Source organism: Solanum tuberosum, unplaced genomic scaffold, assembly GCF_000226075.1.
Source record: "Solanum tuberosum cultivar DM 1-3 516 R44 unplaced genomic scaffold, SolTub_3.0 scf00062, whole genome shotgun sequence".
Classification (NCBI taxonomy): Eukaryota; Viridiplantae; Streptophyta; class Magnoliopsida; order Solanales; family Solanaceae; genus Solanum; species Solanum tuberosum.
This window is the reverse complement of record NW_006238987.1, coordinates 1,429,190-1,451,870: the sequence shown is the minus strand read 5'-3', so window position 1 is coordinate 1,451,870 and position 22,681 is coordinate 1,429,190. Positions and strand designations below refer to the sequence as shown.

The window sequence follows — 22,681 nt, the reverse complement described above, 5'->3', positions numbered from 1 at the left end:
GCGAGCGAGATCTGGGAGAGGGGAGAGAGGGGAACGAAAATATATGTATATATATGCAATTTTCTCTCGCTTTATACAAACACAAACGCATTTTATACATTTGCGTTTGTATAAAAAGCGAGAGAGGCGAGGGAGAGAATGAGAGTGGCGAGCGAGGTTCACCAGGAGAGAGGTGAAATAGCAACAGTTTGCTATGGGGTACAATTAAATCAAACTATATTTATATCATTTAATTTAAATTAATAGTTTGCTATTATATACAATTTTCCCTTAATAATATTTTGTTGGGCCGTGCACGGGCCATATTTTTCTAGTATGTACTAGATGGAAGAGTTTTTTTTTAAAATATAACATAAAAGTAATTAGATCGATATTCAATATATATAACATGTAGGAAAAAATATACATTGAATCCAATCAGTTATTTGTGTAAAGATCCCGATGAATAATAGATGACAGCGAAAGAAAAGGGAGTAAAGCCCGAAAACCCATAGGAATGGGTGGAGTTGGTAAGCTAACACATAGTAGTATAAAAAAGAAGCTTACCAACCCACCCATACCCAAAAGTTTGTGTTGGGCTCAACTCCCATTTCAGTTTAGCTGGAAGCCTTTATTAGGCAGTAACATTTTTGTATGGCATTTAGAAAGAGTCATGTTTGATAAAGGACTGGGCTGGCTACTTATATATATATAGTGTATACTGTATAGTTGATAAGGTTGAAGTTTTTTCTTTTAATTTTGAGATAAAGCTTGGTCTTTTGTTTGTTGCTGCGCGCTAGTAAGAGGTTGAGTTTTTGTTACACTAAATTAGAATCTCTGACCAAGACAAAATGTGCTATTTCTAATATAGACAAAAGATTTTGTCCTAAATTTCTTATCTTATTTGAATTATACTGTAAATTATTTTAATTCGACAAGTTTTTTTGGAAAAGAAGTTTTGGACTTATATAAATAGTAGTTTTTTATTATTCTCATACAAAAACACTATAATATTTGAAATGTAGTCGTTAAAGAAATTTGTTCATTCTCTCAATAGATTTTATATTTTTATATTTTAGTTTTCTTATATATAGATCTATTGATCAAATCATATCAAAGTTTAAGTTTCTTATTAGTATAATAATTTTTTTTCTTGTATGATTTATCATCGCCAAAATTATGTGTAATTATTAGCTTTCGCGCATACTATTTTTTCGATCCCAACACAATTTTTGTTACATGCACGTCTTTCTACTTCTTTTCTTAAACAACAAAAAGACGCACCGGTTGATGCACTCTGCGAGGAATGGGTGAACAGCTTTCTAATTAATAAATAATTTTTAATATACAGAAAATAATAATTAATTAAAAAAGTATGATTTTAGGGAAGGTAAATTAGTCCAAATATATTACTATTATTTTTTCATTAATAATAAGATAGAATAAAATAATTGTAACAAAAAAGTTAAAATAAGAGAGGTATCTGCAACATTGCAAATGTGAAGAAAAATCAGTAAAACGAAACAAAACAATCACTGAAATTTAACACTATGTATTTATTGTTTTACTTAATGCACATGAAAATAACTAAAACAGCCATTAATGGACAAAAAATAAAAAATAAAAAAATAAGCACCTAAATACGAACATGACAATATAGACTGGATTTCTAAAAATGAGTAGATTCTGCTTGTCGTCGACAATTAGAGCGAATTAAGGGAGTATTGATAAGTTTAAGTTCTAAGTGGAGTAGGGGCGGCAAAATCAAATTCAATCCATCCAACTCGTTTAAGTTTGGATAGGTTATTGACCCGTCAATTCATTACCTCAACCCATTTCAACGCATTAAGAATTGAGTTGATATGTAACCCGAATTGACTCATGAGAAATCTTGTCAAAAAAATTTATTATTTTTTTCAATTTGATATGTTATATATAGTCATAATTTTTTTTATTAGGTATTAAAATAGTTTAAAAGAACAAATAAAATAATTAAGTTTAGTAAAAATTGAGTTGAGTTTGGTTTTGACTCGTTATATAGCTCATTACCTAACCCGTTTTGATCTAAACAAATCTGGATTGAGTTAGATCTAGACCCGATTGCTCATAACCTATCATGACCCGCCCAAATTTAACCCAACCCACCGAATTGTCATCCCCAAAAGTGGAGTGAGCTCATTTTACTAGGTACTAACTCAACACTCCAACCCCATTCATTACAAGTCAGCTCCTTTTGTTTTCTTGATGGCCTTTCTGGCGCCTGGCGGCCGTGCCTTGGATTTTTAAAATCTTGTCAATTTTTTTTAAAAATTTGTTTTGGTGGGAATTTCAAAATGAGCAAGTGGATTGTTAGGCACCGCTTGGGTTGTCGGTTTCTAGTGCATGCTATAGAGACCTTTTCCCCAACAGTACATCTCTCTTACGCCACAAACACACATTCGAATAAGCCAATACAAAACATGTGATAATTATTAGAGTAGAATATAATACAGCTAAGACAAATAAGATCTTTATTGATAGATAGGAATGAGTGTTTTTTATTATTTACATATGAAGAATGACTCAATTAAGTGTAAAGTGAAATTTGGAAAGAGTGATCCATCTCTCTTTGACTTAGTTTTTGTAACCTGAGTTAGACCCAAGCGAAGCTGACATTCAAATAAACAAGTACGGAATTATAAATAGACAATAAGAACCAAAAAAAAATTGAAATCTCTTCACAAATAGTTCATTCACTAAAGAGAGGATTCATTATAAGAATGGCTGTGTTCTAACAAATCATAAGTAGTATTCCACCTTGTTGGAATATCAAATATTAGGGATTTTAACGACTGATTGATTATGAGTGAAACACCATTTGCTAACAATTAAATTCAGAATATGACATGCACAATTAACGTAACAATGCTTCAATTCTTGCACGATTTATTGCAGATTGTAAAACTCATACATTACTGTTCTTGAATAACTAATTACCACAACAGGCTAGTTATACCAATAGAAACAGAACAACCAGGGCTATGCTCTTTATCTGGTGCCAGCGGAACTTGGAAGAAATGGGTAAGAATCAGGAGATGGCATCACACAGAGATTGCCATTGAAATAGACCCTCCGAGGGAAAGGTGCAATTGTTTTACCATCCTTCTCAAGTGTTAAATCTGAGTGGACATTTCCTTTTGGTCCAGCTTGCATCAGGACATCAGTATATGGCTTTCTCCCATAAAACAAGGCTGTGTCATCTACATAGTTAAAATATCATCAGCCTGATGATCGACTATATGTCTCTTCTGTTTATGAATCGAATAAAGAGATAGGCAGCTTACTAGTTGATAGGTTGGGCATGAGACGCTTGTATGAAAAACTGGAAACTTGAGTCGCGTTGCTGAGGTTTGGATGTTGAACAATGAGTGTCCACTGTGTATAGTTGAATCGGTAGTTGAAGTTTGTGATGGTCATCTTTACACTCCAATACTTGTTATAGTTTGATTTAACATGCCAATGCACATTGATAGGGCACATGTGTTTTGTGCATTGCAGCTCTGCCTTCCGCACATTTACTCCCTTTCCACTCAGTGTCTTCCTACAATGTACTTGCTATGTGCATCAGCACCTTCATAACAGAGAAACTATTACTACTACTAGTACTAATTGAAGATATGAAATAAAATCTTACATGACACAGTTGCTACTGTTGCGGCAGCCACAAGAACACGAAGGACAAGGGGTGATACTTGCATTGTGAAAAGAAGACAAGGAGACACAACATGTTGGTTTTGGAGAGTCTAAGAACTGAGAGTAAGTGCAAATCACTCTCCATGTCACTGCATAAAGGTTAAGGTTTAGCTAGTGTAGTGTAGTATATTATTTACTTCCAATCTAGTGTGGAAAATAAAACTTACTCATAGCCTGTGTCACTTGTAGACCATCATTTTTTACGAAACGAGTGGGACGGATGATTTTAGCAGGACCACAAGTATAGCCACCACCTGGAGCAACCAAAGTGAAATTTTTGGGAAGTTTCACTGTTGTGTTTGTATTCCCAGCAGAGCCTACGCTTATCTGAAATGCGGAGAGAGCAGCAGAAGGGTCCTTTCCCATCGATGCCATTACACCGCCCGTGCAGCAGTTAGCAATTTGCTGGTTATAAGGGGTATTTGGCATCAAATCAACAATTGCAGGCTTTTTCTCACAGCTGTGAGGAATATTGCCTCTAAACTTTGAGCAATCCCCTTGATCAGTAGCTTGTGCTCCCATCATGGCCCAAATCACCTCATTCTTTGCCCATGTCCATCCTAAAGTCCATCCAGGGCTCGTTATTGGACGATACATTTGGAAATTGTTCATTGTCACCACTGCCTGAAATTCGAAAAATTCATTAACCAAAGATCTCAAACTGCTAATTAAAATGTATTAACATATAATTACCACATAACCATCAGGAGTCCAAGAAATCAAATCCCATTTGATTGTTATGTTTCCCTTTGGATCCAATGCGTCATAGGCAGCTGCAATTACAAGTAAAAAACTTCAAATTAGACTATATACAGAAGATTGAAATTTGAATGTTGAGAACTAATGTTGGGGCTAAATTGCAATACCTGCACCAGAACATAACACAAGAAGAATAATTGTATATGAGTTCCAAAAAATGTTGGACTCCATGATGAAAATTTCTGTAGAAAATACAAGAGCAGCTTATCTTCAGCAGTAACAAAAGATGGAAGAAAGAAATAGTCTAGCAACAAGTCTAATAAGGCTGCTTCACAAATTAATGTAAAGGAGTTGACTTTGGCTTGTATGAAGACTTCTTTTTTTGGTTTCCCCCGCGTCTGGTATACAACACCTTAGAGTCAATTAAATCCAAATTCACGTCGAAAAATCTCACAGCGTAAAGCACTCCCTCTCCCTAACAAAGGCGATTCCGTAAGCCAAGTAGACTTAATGACTAAGACTGTATATATAAAATACTACTTGTATTGCAAAATATGTCTCGAAATAAATTACTAGTACTGTCTATTCAATGAGATGTCATAGTATTCAAAATAATTTCCCAAAAAGGCTATTGCAAAGTTACTGGATACAAGGCAAGTGAAATTCTTAGCAAGTACAAAATTAAATGTTACATTAATTGCTCATTAGTGAAGTTTGGAAAGATGCTCCTTAACTTCGGCCTCTGTAAACTCACGAATTTCATCTGTCATGTTACATTTTTCTTCAAAATCCATCTCAAAAGCCTCTAGAAAATCCTTGTCTATCTCCTCTAGTCCTTGCATTCTTCGTTCTGCTCTAATCCAATCCTTCAAACACTCTATCCTTTCAACTGATTCATCACCCAATAAGTTTTCTTTCTCCCATATTTGCACCTCATCCTGTTTAAACACTTTGTCTAGCGGAATAGTAGACACAGGAACTGCTAGTACATCACGTGCCATTCTTGAAAGTAACGGAAATTTCTTCGTGTTCCCTTTCCACCATGCCAAAAGATCAAAATCAGACTCATCGATATCATATTGTTGCTCCAGATACACACTCAGCTCATTAGAATTAGCTGATCGTTTCGATTCATGTGACATTACAACTTGTTGTTTCCAAAATTCGCAACCTGGAAAACGCTTAGAAGAAGATGATGATGATGAAGCAGGAGAGCTAGGAGCAATTGGGGCCTGTTTGGGTTCAACTGCAACAACATCATAACCTGAATAAATCTTGTTAGCTAATTTCAATAAATCATCTTTATGAGAACATAAATCTTTTTCACTATAGTTCAAATCCAAATTCTGATATAAACATTTCAGTGATGTTTCTATATGCTCTAATTTTATCATAGGATCTAATAATGCACCAAGTAAATATATTGGATGTACAGGGATAAAACGTTTGATAAATTCAGCTTTCATATCAGGCAAAAACTCACTAAAGAAAGGATTATCCTTATATTTTAAAAATAACGAAGATATGTCGTTCAAATAAACAAGTACGGAATTACAAGTAGGATAATAAGAGCCGGAAAAATGTGTAATCGCACTATGAAACTTTTGTAAACAATCAACCAACTCTTCACAAATATTCCAATTTATGTCAGTCGAGTCATTTTCATCATCAACAGATTTAGTTTCATAATCGTCATCATTATCAATAGATTTAATTTCATCATCATCATCAACAGCAGCATCAGCAACAATAGCTTCACTATAAGCTTCTGTAAGAATGGCTTTCTGTTCCAAGGCACGGACTAACATATCATAAGTAGTATTCCACCTAGTCGGAATATCAAGTACTTGGGATTTCATTATGTGTTTATCAGCTAAACACCTTTTGCTAAATTCAGTATTTCTATAACTACAACATCTAATATAACCCATGGCTCTTCTTATTTTCTTAATTTCAGGTTTAAAATGAGTAATTCCATCCCTAACAATTGAATTCAGAATATGACATGCACATATAACACTTTTATGATTCAATTCTCGCACAGCTGATTCATTAGTATTCTCAATCATTTTCTCTTTAAAATACGAATTAACAGCAAATAACTTATCATTTATACTGTAACGATACATCAATTTAGCCATCATCTCAACAACTGTAGTAACATCGCGGAACTCCACAGTTAATCCTGTTTGATATTCTAAAATCCGTTTTTGCATAATAAAGTTATCATCAATCCAATAAGCAGTAAAGCATACAATGTCTATTCCTGAACATTCAGTACCAACTATGTCAATACCTAAAGCTACACTACAAGAAAGAGACTTAAAATTTTCAATTACATGACTTCGATACTTATAAAATTGTTTTCTGATTTCCGATATAATAACTCCCCTCGGAATAGGCTTATACGCTGGAAAATGAGCATTTCGAATATAAATTGTAAGAGAATCCCTGAAATTTGTAGTATAAAGTATTGATTCAACACATAACAATTTAACAAGTTCAGCACGATCAATTTCCTCAGAATATTCAGCGGGATAGTAGAAAATTTGAATATATTTTTCTAGGGAATCAGTGAAACTCTTACTATAAAGTGACTCAGCAATTATAAATTTAGCTACTTCCCAGCTGTCACGTTTCTGACAATATTTAAATTGTTCTCCAGTTTTAGGATCAATTTTGAATTGTACAGCATTACTATCACAACTTTCATTATCTGAGCCAACTTCATCATGACCGCGCTTGTTTTTTAATCGTTTATTACTGGGTGATGCAGACATTATTAGGAAATTAAGACAAAAATAATTAAGAGATGAAACGATTGTACCAAATTTGACGAAACACAACAAAAATCGAGCTGTTGAAACTTGAATTCCAATCACTTGAGAGACAGAGAGTGATTTTGAGGAGAAGAAGAGTTTTTGTAGTGTAAAAGATGTTTTTATATAGAATTTGAATGAAAGTAATTTTTTTAAGAAGTAAAATCAAATGTAGAAAAAAAATTAACAAGGGACAACGGTCATATAAAATATTACCGTTATTTTAATATTTAACGGTCATAAATTGTTTAGTAACAAAAAGATTTGTAAATAGATTAAGGACATTCGTTCTTCGAAGAATGTGCAGAGTAGGATTGGTATTTGCTTGTTCACTTTAACTTTATTTTAACGAGAGTTATATTGCGTAAATTTTGACAAACATCGATATTTGGATGGTTTTTGTCTTATTTCGATTTAAAAATAAGTGTTTAAAAGCGTTATTTTATCTTACTTAAACATAATGCTTTAAAATTATTTTGGCTTGAAAATACTTAAAATAAGTCAATTCAAATAGTTTTTTTTTTTATTTTCATCATATTAATATGAGAAAGATTGCAACATATAATATTTTTATGTAGTTTTTAAATATCTATATTTTAAATATTTAATCAATCTAATTTAATTTAGCTCTAAAGATTAAACAAATTGATTTTCATGAAATTAATGTAACAAGTAACGTAAAACTGAACAAATGGAGTATAATGGGGGTAACCATTAAGCATTAATTCATGAGTTCGTTACAAAGAATGTGTTCGAGAATTATTTTTTCTTATGCGGTCGGTTATTTATGGAGAATTTTTAATATCAATTGATCAACTAAAGTAAGAAATGTCTAGGCTATAGTATGACTTATTGAAATGAATGAATATAATAAATAGTAATATATTTTATTTGTTTAACAATACTGCATAATAGACAAGACACATAAAAAAATCAAAATTTCAAAAGTAGCATTAACATTCTTTTTCTGCTTAAACTAAACCCTTTTTGTGAAGACAAAAATAAAAAAACTACCAAACTTGGTCCTTCATTGACTAAACAACTTACAATATCACCCGAGTTAATTTTTTATAGTATTTATCCTACTTAAATACTATAAAAATCCTTAAACGTTTACTTCTCCAGTCACTTTTACTAATCTACTATTTCAAATATAGTATTGTCACTTTTTATATTTAGTTATTTATTTTTCAAGACTTAAAATACTACTCATCAATTAAGAGTAGTATGGTAAAATAATCATGTCAATCATTATATCTGTCAAATTCAAATGAGACAAGTAAAAGTCAATTGGCGGAATATTTTGACTTTAAAACGCTTATAATAAGTCAATTTAAATTGGCTCTTAAGTTACATTTTTTTAATCATATTATCATGCGAAGAATTGCAACTTATAATATATTTTTTAATATATATAATTTTTCAATAATTAAATAATTTTTAATTAATCTAATTTAATTTAACTCTTAAAATAAATCAAATTGATTCTCCTAAAGTAAAATGTGATATTTAGTCAGAGCTCTAATTAGAGCTCCGGACACCGAATGGAAAAAAAAAAAAAAAGAGAATACAATATAGCGGATGACCATTAAGCATTAATTCATGAGTTTGATACAAAGAATGCGTACGATAAATTCTTTTACTTATGGAGTGCGGTTATTGATTTTTTTTACAACAAATTGTTATAGTTGCCTTGTACTATTAAGTTCACCTGCATTAATTAAGTCGTATGCGGTAAACTCGACTATATTTGAAATAGTTACAATCTTTATCCTTCGGCTAAGCATTATGTGTGTAGTGGGTAAAATAACCTCACTGTGTAATAGCTTGCAAACCACACTAGAAATGTAAACTGTACTAGGCAAGTCGTATGCGGTAAACTCGACTAAAAAAACATTGAAGTGGGATCAATCCTAAATCATCCACATGGATGATGACCACCCTCCAAACCAACTAAACCATCCAAAACATATTTTTGTGATTATTAGTTCAGGCTTGAGGATAAATTCTAAATATTTTACTTATCACACGTGCATCTTGTAAGTTATGCGTTTATTTTATATCACTTAATAAAAGTAATTTTAAACGATTGACGAAGGATGACCCTACATTTCGGCACATATTTAGCTTTGAACACGATGTAAATTCGAGAAAAAATGATTACATGCCTATATTATGCAGACATTTACGATGTTTGTTGGTAAGATTGCCCAAAGAGTTGTGCTACGTCGGTGGCTACCACACACAAAGGTGTCGGTGCCTATATTTTAGTCCAAATAAATTTAGGTGAAACCCCAGATCAAGCACGCATGTTTCCATCTATTCTTCAATTCATTTATTTTTCTTTTTAATTTGTTTTAAAATGAATGATTTTTTTTTTTGTTTTAGCTATTTTTTAATTTCATGTATGACAATTTATGACCACAAAATAAAGGTTGTTTTGCTACATATGATAATATAATATCACAAAATTCAAAATCTTTCTTTTATCTTTTAAACTACATGTCAAAAGGGAAAAAAAATCATTTGTAATGAATAGGGAAAATAGTTGATGGGAGTTTGAGTATCAAGATTCCTACAAATGGAAAGAATAATGCAACAAATAATTGAAATTTGTTACTCCTATTAGTCCTGTGAATTATTGAGACTTTTTTTTATATTGATCCTTTATTTTTTGAAGTTTTTCACTATTTTATATATTCAAAAATTCCTTTTAAGAAAATAGTTTGAAAATAATAATTTTTTTAAAAAAACAATAGGGAAAAATGGCATTTATGTTTGGGTTGGAAAACAATGCCGATTTTCTTATTCCAAATTGAAAATTCAATTTCATATTATGATTATTTTGAAATACAAATTTAAAAAAATTGAAATTTGAACTTTTGAAGTTTGCCACGTGTGCTTGGGAAGAGGTAGTTGGGCCCATGATTAGTGATGGAAGTGAGCCCACAACTTCTTTATAGGTTCCAAAGAGCAAAAAGACTAATTAGCCAGCCCACCTCGATGCTCGAGCCCAATTTTCTAATGCCGGTCTTTGCACGTGCCCCCTCCTTTACGTTTCATGTTGCTTACCTAGTACTATGCTTTAATTGCGCCTTAACCAAATCAATTGCACACTTTACTTTGTATGCTCACTACGCACATGGCATCGAGTCGAAGAATATTTATAGCTCGATTGATTATTTATTAAAATTTTATTTTATTGATAAGAGTTTGATTTTTTAATTTATTTTTATTTTTCGTTTTTCCTCCTTTAGTTCAATTATCGAATATGAATGTCACATATTTGTTTGGTTTAATTAAATTTGATACTACTTTATATTTTCAAAAATTATACTGCTATATATTTTAAGTTCAAACATTTTAAAATATCATTTATGCTTGTTTTCAATATCTCAGATAAGTCATGGGAAATTAATTTTAGATTAGAGAGCTGAGTATGTATTTTCAATTTATGTTCCTTAATTTGCTCTACAACGGTCGAAATCAATTATGTAAAGTAAAAATAATAAGTAAAAGTGGAGGAAGAAATTAATGTGATAGTCATTTTATTAATTACTCATATGTCAAGTCAAAAGATTGATTTAGTAGTGGAGGAAGAAATTAATGTGATAGTCATTTTATTATTACTCATATGTCAAGTCAAAAGATTGATTTAATCATATAAATATAATATTGACCAAGTAAAATAAAACTAACAGACTAATTCACAAGTAACATTTAATTACAGAACAATAAAATTGCGTATTCTGTGGGGTGTAATGGCTCCTTTTTCTAACTTACAAGTTAGTAGTATGGCATCTCCAACCCAAACATCAAATTTGGTGTCGGCAATTCCAATCCACTGCACTAAATTTTATATAAAAAATAATTTTTTTTTCTCTCTTCATTATTATATTATTATTTCTTATTTCATAAAATAAATTCTTTCTAAAACATTCACCATATATAATGCATATTATTTCCTTTTATAATCGTTTAATATAAAATTATTTTGTACCATAATTTTTTAAATAATATAAATTGCTAGCAAATATTATACATTATACATAATGATGGATAATACAAATAAAAGTAAAATTATTAATGAACACTATTTTTGGTGTAATCAACTCCAACCCACTTCACCAAATTTTACACCAAAAAGGAATATTTTTCTCTCTCTTCATTATTATATTAATATTTCTTATTTCATTTATAGTTTTTTATTGCATAAAACAAATTCTTTCTAAAACATTCACCATATATAATTCATATTATTTCCTTTTATAATCGTTTAATATAAAATTATTTTGTACCATAATTTTTTAAACAATATAAATTGCTAGCAAATATTATACATTATACATAATGATGGATAATACAAATAAAAGTAAAATTATTAATGAAATACAATTAAATAAAGTATTGATGTATACTTTATTATGCCCCATACAATTCATATTTTAATAGTATTGATGGATCCAGAAAGAATTTGTCAGATTATTAAGTTATTGTTGTAATTTTTTTAAATTGTTATGTTTTGTTGTACTTTTTAAAATTACTATGTATTTTATATTTCAATTTTGATGTACGTCAATTACTACTCTGTTGAATGTTTATTATTTTTGGTTATTTTTAAGTACATTATTTATTTAAAAATTTATATGTTTGCATTTTTAATTTTTGTGAAGGTTAATTGTAGTTATATCCAATTATAATTTATAGTAGAATTAACATAAATTTATTTTTTTTAAAAAGTCATATATAGAAAATTAATTTATAAAAAAGCTAAATTTATATCTAAAATTAATATTATAAAAATATTACATAAAAATAATTAAATATACAAGAGATTTAATTAAAATATATAATTTATACAATGTTTAATTAAAAGTTTGTAAAATAAAATAATATTAAAATATTCAAAAAGTGAATTGGTGTGATGTATAGTGTTTGGTGTAACACTATTCACACACCAAATTTGGTGTAAAAAATTGGTGTGGGTTGGAGCTCAAAACACCAAATTTCGAAGTTGATGTAAAATTTGGTATTGAATTGGAGATGGTCTAACGCTAGAAAAAAAATTCTTCTTTCAATTAAAAAAAAAGAATATATTATCCTTTTTCGTTTGTTTAGAAAGAATATTATCTTCTTCTTTTTTTGACGTACCATATATTTGACGTAATATTAATTTAGATCTATATAATTAAAATTAAATCAAATAGATTTTTTAAAAAAAAAAACAAAGGGAGTAAATCAATGAGATGTTGCATCATGTGCCACTGCCCCTTCTTTATTCAGGAGTTTCACTACGCGTACACCACCCCCATTCACTTTAAATTTCATTCCTAATTCCTCTTCTTCTATATAAACTCCCTCTCCATTTACACATTCTTCACAAACGCTCCAATTTACTCTACACAAAAATGGCAAAGCCTTGTGTTTTTGCTTCTCCTTCTTCAACTCCTCTTTTGAAAGATGAGCTTGACATAGTTATTCCCACTATTAGAAACCTTGATTTCTTGGAAATGTGGAGACCCTTTTTTCAGCCTTACCATCTTATCATTGTTCAAGATGGTGACCCTTCTAAGGTCATTAAGGTCCCCGAAGGGTTTGATTACGAGCTTTATAATCGTAATGATATTAACAAAATTCTGGGTCCTAAGGCTTCTTGCATCTCTTTCAAGGATTCTGCTTGCCGTTGCTTTGGTTATATGGTCTCTAAGAAGAAATACATATACACCATTGACGACGATTGCTTTGTAAGATTGCTTACCCAATTGAGTATTATTTTTTAAAATTTGTTTTTAGTTGTGCATTTAGTGCTCTAATTCTGCTGAATTTTGTAAATTAAAACTGGGTTTTGATTCGAATTTCATTATCTTGCTAGTATGTTTATGGGTATTAGTATAATGCTCTGTTCCTGTTTTTCCGGCGCGAGAATCGAGATTTTTAAATGTGTCTGGTAAAGTCAAGTTTATGTATTATGCTGAAGAAATTGTTTTTAGTAATATCTCAAATGTGAAAAGGGCATTAAAATAACATTGGTGAAGGATGAGATCTCAATGTTTATGAATGTATTTGTTATTGATTTGCAATCACAGGTGGCTAAAGACCCAACTGGCAAAGAAATTAATGCGCTAGAACAACACATTAAGAATCTGTTGTGTCCATCAACTCCATTTTTCTTCAACACCTTGTATGATCCCTACAGAGATGGGGCGGATTTTGTCCGTGGATACCCATTCAGTCTCCGTGAAGGTGTACCAACTGCAGTTTCACATGGTCTTTGGCTTAACATTCCTGATTATGATGCACCTACCCAGCTTGTAAAGCCTCTTGAAAGGAACACCAGGTAGCAATAGATATTCATGATCTTAACTCGTTCATATAATGTGTCCCCTAACTTTGCGTTGTTGTTGTTGTTGTCTACAGGTATGTTGATGCTGTTATGACGATCCCAAAGGGAACTCTCTTCCCCATGTGTGGCATGAACTTGGCATTTGATCGTGAGTTGATTGGCCCTGCTATGTATTTTGGACTCATGGGCGATGGACAGCCTATTGGACGCTATGACGACATGTGGGCTGGATGGTGCATTAAGGTATTATACTGCCTAGAGGCAGATCCATGATTTAACTTACAAACATATAATTGATGAGTTCATTATTTAACATTAGTGAAATTTAAGTGATCAACATTGTGTGTCTAATACTGCATTTTCGTCTTGTATAGGTGATATGTGACCACTTAGGATTGGGAGTGAAGACAGGTCTGCCATACATTTGGCACAGCAAAGCCAGCAATCCATTTGTGAACCTAAAGAAAGAATACAAAGGTATATACTGGCAAGAGGAGCTGATCCCATTCTTCCAATCTGTTGCCCTTCCAAAGGAGTGCACCTCTGTACAAAAATGTTACCTTGAACTCTCAAAACAAGTGAAAGCAAAACTTGGCAAGGTGGATGATTACTTTAACAAGCTGGCTGATGCCATGATCACATGGATTGAAGCATGGGACGACCTCAATCCATCGACAGCTACTGCTGCCAAATTACCTAATGGTAGCTCAAAATAGACAAAATCCATCGACCATTGTCAGTTTTTTTATTATATTTTGCAGTAAGGTTGTTATTACTCTTGTTATGCCCGGAGAGTTGAGGACAATATTTATGTGACAATGTTATTTAATTTAATTAAAGGGAAAAGAGTTAAATGCCAAATGGAATTGCCACGTCATTTTTACATTACCACGTGACATTTTATATTAAAGGGAAAAGGGTCAAATATACCCCTAAACTATTCGAAAAGGTCTAGATATACCCCTTTTAAATAAACTACCCGACCCGTTTTTCAACAATTTTTTTCGGTAAATCTCGAAAATGAGTAATTGACTAATAAAAAATAAGAAAAAATATATAAAATTAACGCCAAAAATTCACAAACAAATATAGTAACCTTATATTCAACAATTTTTTTAAATTTTTATTTTTTTTGATAAATCCCGAAAATGAGTAATTGACTAATAAAAAATAAGAAAAAATATATAAAATTAACGCCAAAAATTCACAAACAAATATAGTAACCTTAAATTCAACAATGTTTTAAAATTTTATTTTTTTCGATAAATCCCCGAAAATGAGTAATTGACTAATAAAAAATAAGAAAAAATATATAAAATTAACGCCAAAAATTCACAAACAAATATAGTAACCTTAAATTCAACAATTTTTTTAAATTTTTATTTTTTTTGTTGATTTTTTTTTTTTTTTATTTTTTATTAGTCAATTACTCATTTTCGGGATTTACCCAAAAAAAATTAAAAAAATTAAAAAATTGTTGAAAACTAGTCGGGTAGTTTATTTAAAAGGGGGTTATATCTAGACCTTTTCGAATAGTTTAGGGGTATATTTGACTCTTTTTCCCTTTAATATAAATGCCATGTGGTAATGTAAAAATGACGTGGCAATTCCATTTAACGCCCATAAGGGCATATCTAAACGAAAAGTTAGACGGCGAGGGCGCGAGTGAGCTAAACTTTAAAAGGGGTATATCTAGACCTTTTCGAATAATTTAGGGGCATATTTGACCCTTTTCCATTAATTAAAAACCATTACAACTTTTTTGACCTGCCGGCTGCTATTAGATTTTAGAAGCATATTCCTTAGCAAGTTGTCTTTTGTTTTTTGTTCCCTCAAAATTTCCATAATATTTGGCCTTTCTGAGTGGAAAAGTCTAAAGAGAAGACAGGTTGGCCTAAGAAAAATCATCACATTGGGACCGGCCTAATTAATTGAGTAGGCAATCAATTAGCAACATTGTTAAAGGATGTAGACGTTTTATATTGAAATATAGAATCGAGTTCAAAATAAATAAATGTCCATTAGCATGACGATAGGTTAATTCAATAAAATGAGAATTAACAGTTAGGAAATACAGTACCATTATGGCGTGACAGGCGGGAATACTTACCACTATACTACAACGACTTCGTTGTTAAATTTCCCCTTTGTATCTATTAATGCGAAGAGTTGAGGAAATTCATGACCAATTATCTGACTCTCTTATAATCCATTTCTGCACAAAGAAGCTATTCAGAGCCTAAATGGTTTGGATTATACATTTTCAATTTACAGAATAATACCAAACATATAAACAGTGATGATCAGAGGTTGTTAGAATGTACCAGCGCCCCCGACTAAAAGGAATGTGACTACTGTGGAATAGTTTCATCAATGAAGGTTCTTGCTATTGCCATTTTGGAGATCAAACCATACAGTGAAGATCACACAATGTTATAACCTTCATGAAAACCGCGATTTTTCAATTCAAAATATAGTGAATCAGATAGAAGAAATCGATTCTCTGATCCTTTAAGGTCACTATAAATTATCATACAAATAATGTTGTAGCTCAGAGCTTATAAGCAAAATTCACATCCTTTTCACCCTTGTTGCCATGCATTACATTAGTTTATGCATATACTCTTTGCAACAAGTCTGGGGCAAAGAGGTTTCCAGGGCAGAACTTTTAACAGAAACCATGCACTCTTTATAATGACTACAACCATTTCACTACGTTGTTCATGAAACACTTGAGCAGCTATTCCATAACAGGGTGAATATTTAGTACTACACAGATTAACTCAGACTTACAAGTCATGATTATTTTGTTAATTGTCAAAGAGAAAAACATTATTATTGAATGAGACAGCACCATGAGGAACAGTTGTCACTCAGTATCAAATGAGGAAAACAAAAACGAAAAAAACAACAAACAAGAAGTGAACATCAAGATTCCAAAGACTTGCTCCCTGATGCTCCCATATCTGTAAAGCTGCGAAAGGTGTCTGCTACTTGAGTGAGTTGCTGCACACTTCAGCAGTTCAACGCTCACCAATTTTGACACTAATCCAGATATTTGCATCTGCAAACATCAAGTCTAATTTAGGGCAAGAAGGGCAACATAACAAAGCAAGATTACTTCATGCAATTTGAACCTAGCAGCATTGTTACAAAACATTAGCATCTATATGTAACATCCACTATAAAGATAGGATCAGATATTATTGAAAGTTGAAAATAAGAAATTAACCTGACACCGTCACGGTCCAGCTTCACAAGGTTAACATAGAGGTGCATATGTAATGGAAAATCCCAACAAATGTGAAAAATTAGTGTAGGTGAAAATCTAATAATGTGGTAGCCTGACAAGAAAATGATTATTGATCCAGTTTACAAAATACTTAGGCCAAAACAACAGCAAGGATTATAACTAATGAAGCTAAAAGAAAAAGGATCTTTCTATAATCACCAGACTGAAACATGTGACAGAGTTGAACAAAACATGTGATAGAGCAGCACATTCTTCTACCTGCTCAAGTGATTCTGAGACCGGGAAAAGCATTGCCGTCCTGCTTCACTTGCATGGAAAACCTTTGATGCTCCACACGCTGAAGCTGTGATGACAACTGGAGCAAATCAATAGTAGGTCCACCTTCACAAGAAAGTTGATTCTTAGGGTTCACCAAATCTGATCCTTCAATGATGCGATTGATACCACAAGTGTTGCTAGGAAATAGCATCTGGTCCAGTCCACCTTCTGCAGAATTGACCCCAGATGAATTGGTGAATGTATTGGACATTCTACCTGCTGAAACCTGAGGACCAAGTCCCAGAACATTTTTAGATGCTTGAGTCACATTGTAATTATTGTTTGATTGAATCAGGGGGCGAGAAGTGGAAAAAACAGTGGAATGATCTGACGAGCCCTGTGATTGAGATGACAGAAGAGAGAGAGCATTGCTGGAATTTGATATCCCTGATAGCCCCTGAATGGAAGATGTGTCCAAAGCATGCAAGACTTCAGAACCAGTTGAGGTGATGTGGAACAGAGAAGGGGAAACAAAATCTGATCCTCGCATATCATGCAGAGATGAGTTGGTACTCTCGTTAATTCTGCTTGTTGTTACAGCAGGTAGTCCATCATGGAAAGAATGACACCCTTTCTTGGCATGATATGATGTAAAATGAGATTTTGATTGTAACTGTCCATTTGTAAAGGGCATGGCAAGTTGAGGGCTATAATCAACACCATCTTCAACTTTTACATTCTTATACCAGTCACTCATCTCATATTTAGGCTGATGCAGATAGCGGCTACCAAGTATGTCTTGGCATGCAAAGGATGACGTTGCAAAAGAAGTTCCACGAAATCTGGTACCTGTCAAAACCTGGAGTGTGTTATGATACCGTACAGATGAATTTTTAAAAAAAAAATATAAAATAAGTCGCACAATAGAAAAACTCCAAAGACTTGTAGTCCAGAATTCGCTTGGAAAAACATGAAACTCTTGAATTCAACATGCCAAATATGTTATGAAAGGATTATAAACTTGTGCAATAAATTAGTTTTAAAAATTAAGCATATATTTTTTTTTGATAAGTTAAAAAGTAAAGCATATCTTACTATGAAATAGGATTAATATGCACTAGAATTTAGCTAGTTAAAAGATTTATGGTACCTAAATGTTGATCAATTCAAAAACAAGCCGGTCTTCCATAGAATTGCATAATAGATGAAGATGTGACACATATAATTAGAATATGACAAATGAAATGAACAAGTGTAGGCGTATTACGCGAAAAGAATAGTTGTTAGACTAGCATTGTTGTTATCAACAATGTTTTTAGGAGATAACTTTGGACTTTTAGAGTCCAATATATCTACAAGATGAATGTTACTAAAATAAAGTATTGAGATAGACAAACACGCACACAAGATTGCACAAGATAAAAAATGATCACATCCGAGAAAGGCGCAAGCATATGGAGGATAATATGACTAAGCAAAGCTTTAGATGATTTGCTTATATCCTAAATAGAACTCCTTATGCACCTATTCATAGGTGTCACACTATGATGATTAAATGTGTTAATGAGGATAACACGGACCTAAAATCACATGGAGGAAGACCTTTCAGACGACCTACAATCTGAAATTAATATGAGCTTAACTAAATACAAACAGAATGAAGTCAAATGATTCATAATGGCATTACCATCTAGTTGGAATTACAGCTTCCTTGTTGTTACACTTACATTAGGTCTAGCACTTGTCAGGAATATTTTAATCTGGTTAGAGACTTATATGTCAGCAGTGTATGATTTTTGATATGTTGAAGAAAAACATTGTAAAATAGTAATTTTTTGTAAGAAAAAAAAATAGAACACCAAAAACTATTTTCCTTGTAAAATATGTTTCATTAAAGGGGAAAAACAACTTTTTTTGCTTATGTTTTTCACTGATAGTCCACTTGAAATAGTTTTTAAATTTTGGAGAGTGTTGGATACTGAAATAAAGTTTCTTTTGGAAAATGTATTCAGGAAAAAATTTCCATCAATACCAAATACACCCTTAGTGAACATTTTTTTAAAACAAAAAGACTATAGGTATCGGAATAAAATGAACCATATAGGGCATCATGAAACAGGAGATTCATATAGACAACTCCAACTAATTGGAATTGAGGAATAGTTGATTGATTGAGAAGTTGCATTCATAGCGTGTTTCAAATATTATTTGTTGAAAGAAAGTTTCTACAAATTATTGCATATACAAAACTGGCATTGTTTTCTCTTAAAACAATTAATGCTACAAACATCCTATAGAGTATGACATTTGTCATTCTTTAAACCCTTTTAACACTATCTTCTACATAAAATCCATGATAAATAGCAAATTAGCAATGTTGAAATGAAGTAAATTTATACTATTAGATGTACAATAACTTTTTTTGAAACTAGAAACATTATTTGATGTACAACAACCACAACACCTTATTGTTTTGATGGAGAGAAGAACCTATGATTAGCTTTTCGAAAAATTTACAAAACCATGCATCAATCCCAAGTTTGTCGGAATCGGATGTATGAATCCTCATTATTATAAATGCTCTATTTAGGACCATATTATTTCAATACTCTGTACTTAGGATTATCGAACACTAGGAATTCTCTAATAATACTCTATTGGTTCTCTCTCTAACAAGCATTACTTTTCTTGTTGGTATCACCTATAAGGATTTTCAACATCAATTATTTTCTATCTTTTGCTAGATTTGCATGGATACGAAGATATTCTAAATCTTTTCAGGTAACTTCTTTACATGTGATTTTAGTTCTACTTTTTAAAAAAGTAAAGAAGACTTTTGAATATTGTGGTTTTAAGTTAAAGATATGTCAAATGTATCAACATGCCCTTGAATCTTGTGGTATTAAACATGTCATTTGGAAAGTTGGTATTAAAGAGTTGTTAAAAAAAGAAAAGAGGCATTCTTTTTGAAATGGAAGGAGTATAGACCTTGACAGTGTGTTCTATTTAGAATTGGCAGAAAGAATCAGTAGCCTTGAGAATCCAGTAAACACAAGGCACCACCAAAAGTGGTATCTTTTACTTGGATTGCTTAGCATAAATTAAGTCTTACTCAAGAAAAACCACATGGATTGGGGATCATCACTTGCAGTGAATATTAATATGTGAAAAACAGTGAGAGCCTCTTATTTCTACATTGCTCTGTATCCTGGCAATCTGGTGTTTGTTTATCAATCTTTTGAAAGTGGAGTGACCATGCCAATCAACCTAAAGTAGGTTACCACTAGGGGGAGAAGCAGAGGTGAAAAGGCAGGTGGAAGTTCTGTGGGTACTGCTCTTATGTGCTTAGTATGGAATGTGGGGAAGGGACAGAATTTTAGATGAGAACAATGATACAAATACTAGATGTTTATAATCCTTGGCTTTTTGATACCTTGTTTTACATGATTGATTCCCTACAACATAGATAAGAGATCAAGTATTTCAATCGTGGATAGATTTCAGTACACTCTTGGTGCTGTTTTTGGCGATAAAATGTACTAATAAAAAATGAAATACAGTCTAGAAAATCTAAGTTTCATATTAGAGAATGAAACTATAATATGCAAAATTAAGAACTACTTTTACAAAGCAAATGACTGAATCAGCCTAAGTGCATACCAGTATGAGGGGGCTTCCTTCGGCGCTCATTATGACCTGCAAGACGCTTCCTGCAGCTACGTTTGCCATCATCAAACTCAGCCAGTAGATGGAACCTACAAGTAAAGTAGCAAGACTGATCAACTTGAGCTGCAATAGCTGAATTTTCTAAGAATTGCAAATAAAGATGCTACGATGAATCAAATTATACACAAAGGTTGAAAGAGTATGCTCTAAAAGAGATTATACATAGTTCACAAGGGATCTGAATGAATATTTTAGAACTAGTATTGTTTGATTGCACTTGCAAAACTTAGAATTCTGTACCTGCTACATTGCTGGCAAAACCGCTGCTCGATGCCATTTACGATAACTTTAGCAGTCTTTGAGTGAACCTCACACACTTTATGCCTCTTGTGATAGTCCTTACAGGAGCTGAGATCCTTCCCACAACCTTGAACCTGGCAAAATGGTTTGTGGGAGTTCAAACCTCCTGCTCTCATTCTTTTAGCTGGAACAATTGACTCAGCAGATGTAGAGCTCTTAGGAGATTTGAAAATATTTCCATGATCAGGAAATCTTCCAAGTTTCAAATCAATCAGTGATGAGTCTTTAGAAATTGAATCCACAGCTGAGCTTGATAGTTTAGAACTAGATTTATCTTCCCCAGAAAATGCACCAAATATGCCACCACCCCAATGCTTACTACTAGTAAAACCATCTCTCATTTGGTCAGTAAACATGGGTTTTCTCATCAGATTTGGAGAACCCAATTCATGAAATCCTTGATTATCACTTGAACACATTCCATAGCTACTTTGGGTCTTCAATTCCCAACCCATAACTCCATTTTTCACTCTCCCCATTCCATCATTAACAGAAACTGATTCCTCTGATACAAAACCCTTCTCCCCTGAAAAATAGCTCCATGACTCCATTTCCCCCCCTTAATTCTACAATTTCAAAGCAACCCACCCAAAATGTATTGCTTTACTCTTCCTCCATAACACACACACAACCAGATAAGTTAATAATTCATAAATATTCTTGAAAACCCAGTCATGAAAAAAAGAAGGGACAACTCAGAAGTCTATAATAAGTGTTTGCAATCAAGGAGCACTCAAGAAGAGGAGTAGACAAGTTAAATACTTGCCTCCTTAGTGGAAGCAAAGAGGTAGTATTAGCAAGAAAAAAGTAGTACAGTTGGGTGAAAGCAAAAAAGAAGTGGTCCAACTCTAATACTACAAAATGGAAAGCTGCCAAAATGACAGGAAAGATGGAAGGGGTGATTTGGGAAAGGAGAGATTTATAAAAAGTGGTGAGTTTTGTTAAAATTTAGAAATGGAGTTTGTGATGAAGACACATATATGTATGTATATGTAAATTGTATATGCATATCCATTCATTCAGTGAAAGAGAGTGCCACTATATTCATTCAATAGTTTATATCTTATCTTCTCTCTCTCTTCTCTCCGTTGTTAAAGATGGAAAGTAAGTTCCCCACTTCCTGCTACTTTCCTTTGCCAGTAGGTGGTAAATTGCTATCCACACACCTTTTTTTTTCTTTTTAAATATAAACAAAATACTTTCTCCATTTCAAAAAAATAATCTAGTTTAATTTTAATATGAGTTTTTAAAAAATAAATAAAGAACACTTTTTAATTTTACCGCCATGCATTACAATTATGTCAAATATATCAAAATGCTCTTTAATTTTAAACAACAAAAAAGAAAAGTAGATAAGCATTCATCATTTTGATTTATTTGTTTAATTTTGTATTTGACATAAAATTTAAGAAATAAATATTTAAACTTCTAATCTTAAACTAAAGATTTTATGATTTGAAACGTATTTACCTGAAAAGTTAGAATTGGAAAAGTAAAAAAAAAAAAGATAGTCTATAATTCAATTATGTGATACTTTCATCTTTTCGAGAATTAAATAGTTTAAGTTTGATC

The 22,681-nt window shown here is 32.1% G+C and overlaps 3 protein-coding genes across 3 annotated transcripts; 1 reads left to right on the top strand and 2 right to left on the bottom strand.

Annotated features, from left to right (window-relative positions):
• Positions 1-2,731: 2,731 nt before the first annotated feature.
• LOC102589523 (COBRA-like protein 4) lies at positions 2,732-4,712 on the bottom strand. The gene is made up of 6 exons (XM_015307694.1): positions 4,578-4,712; positions 4,405-4,484; positions 3,879-4,335; positions 3,653-3,800; positions 3,303-3,559; positions 2,732-3,218 (listed from the first exon to the last, which is right to left on the bottom strand). The coding sequence occupies exons 1-6, from the start codon at positions 4,639-4,641 to the stop codon at positions 3,007-3,009; spliced, it is 1,218 nt and encodes a 405-aa protein (XP_015163180.1). The 5' UTR covers positions 4,642-4,712; the 3' UTR covers positions 2,732-3,006.
• A 7,839-nt stretch (positions 4,713-12,551) lies between these two features.
• Positions 12,552-14,406, top strand: LOC102584052 (alpha-1,4-glucan-protein synthase [UDP-forming] 2-like). Its single transcript, XM_006345042.2, has 4 exons — positions 12,552-12,973; positions 13,316-13,566; positions 13,647-13,815; positions 13,947-14,406. The coding sequence occupies exons 1-4, from the start codon at positions 12,638-12,640 to the stop codon at positions 14,286-14,288; spliced, it is 1,098 nt and encodes a 365-aa protein (XP_006345104.1). The 5' UTR covers positions 12,552-12,637; the 3' UTR covers positions 14,289-14,406.
• A 1,886-nt stretch (positions 14,407-16,292) lies between these two features.
• Positions 16,293-22,192, bottom strand: LOC102583706 (squamosa promoter-binding-like protein 6). The gene is made up of 4 exons (XM_006345041.2): positions 21,050-22,192; positions 20,744-20,838; positions 17,084-17,932; positions 16,293-16,636 (listed from the first exon to the last, which is right to left on the bottom strand). Exons 1-3 carry the CDS (start codon positions 21,658-21,660, stop codon positions 17,088-17,090), a joined length of 1,551 nt encoding a protein of 516 aa, XP_006345103.1. The 5' UTR covers positions 21,661-22,192; the 3' UTR covers positions 16,293-16,636; positions 17,084-17,087.
• Between the last annotated feature and the right edge of the window lie 489 nt (positions 22,193-22,681).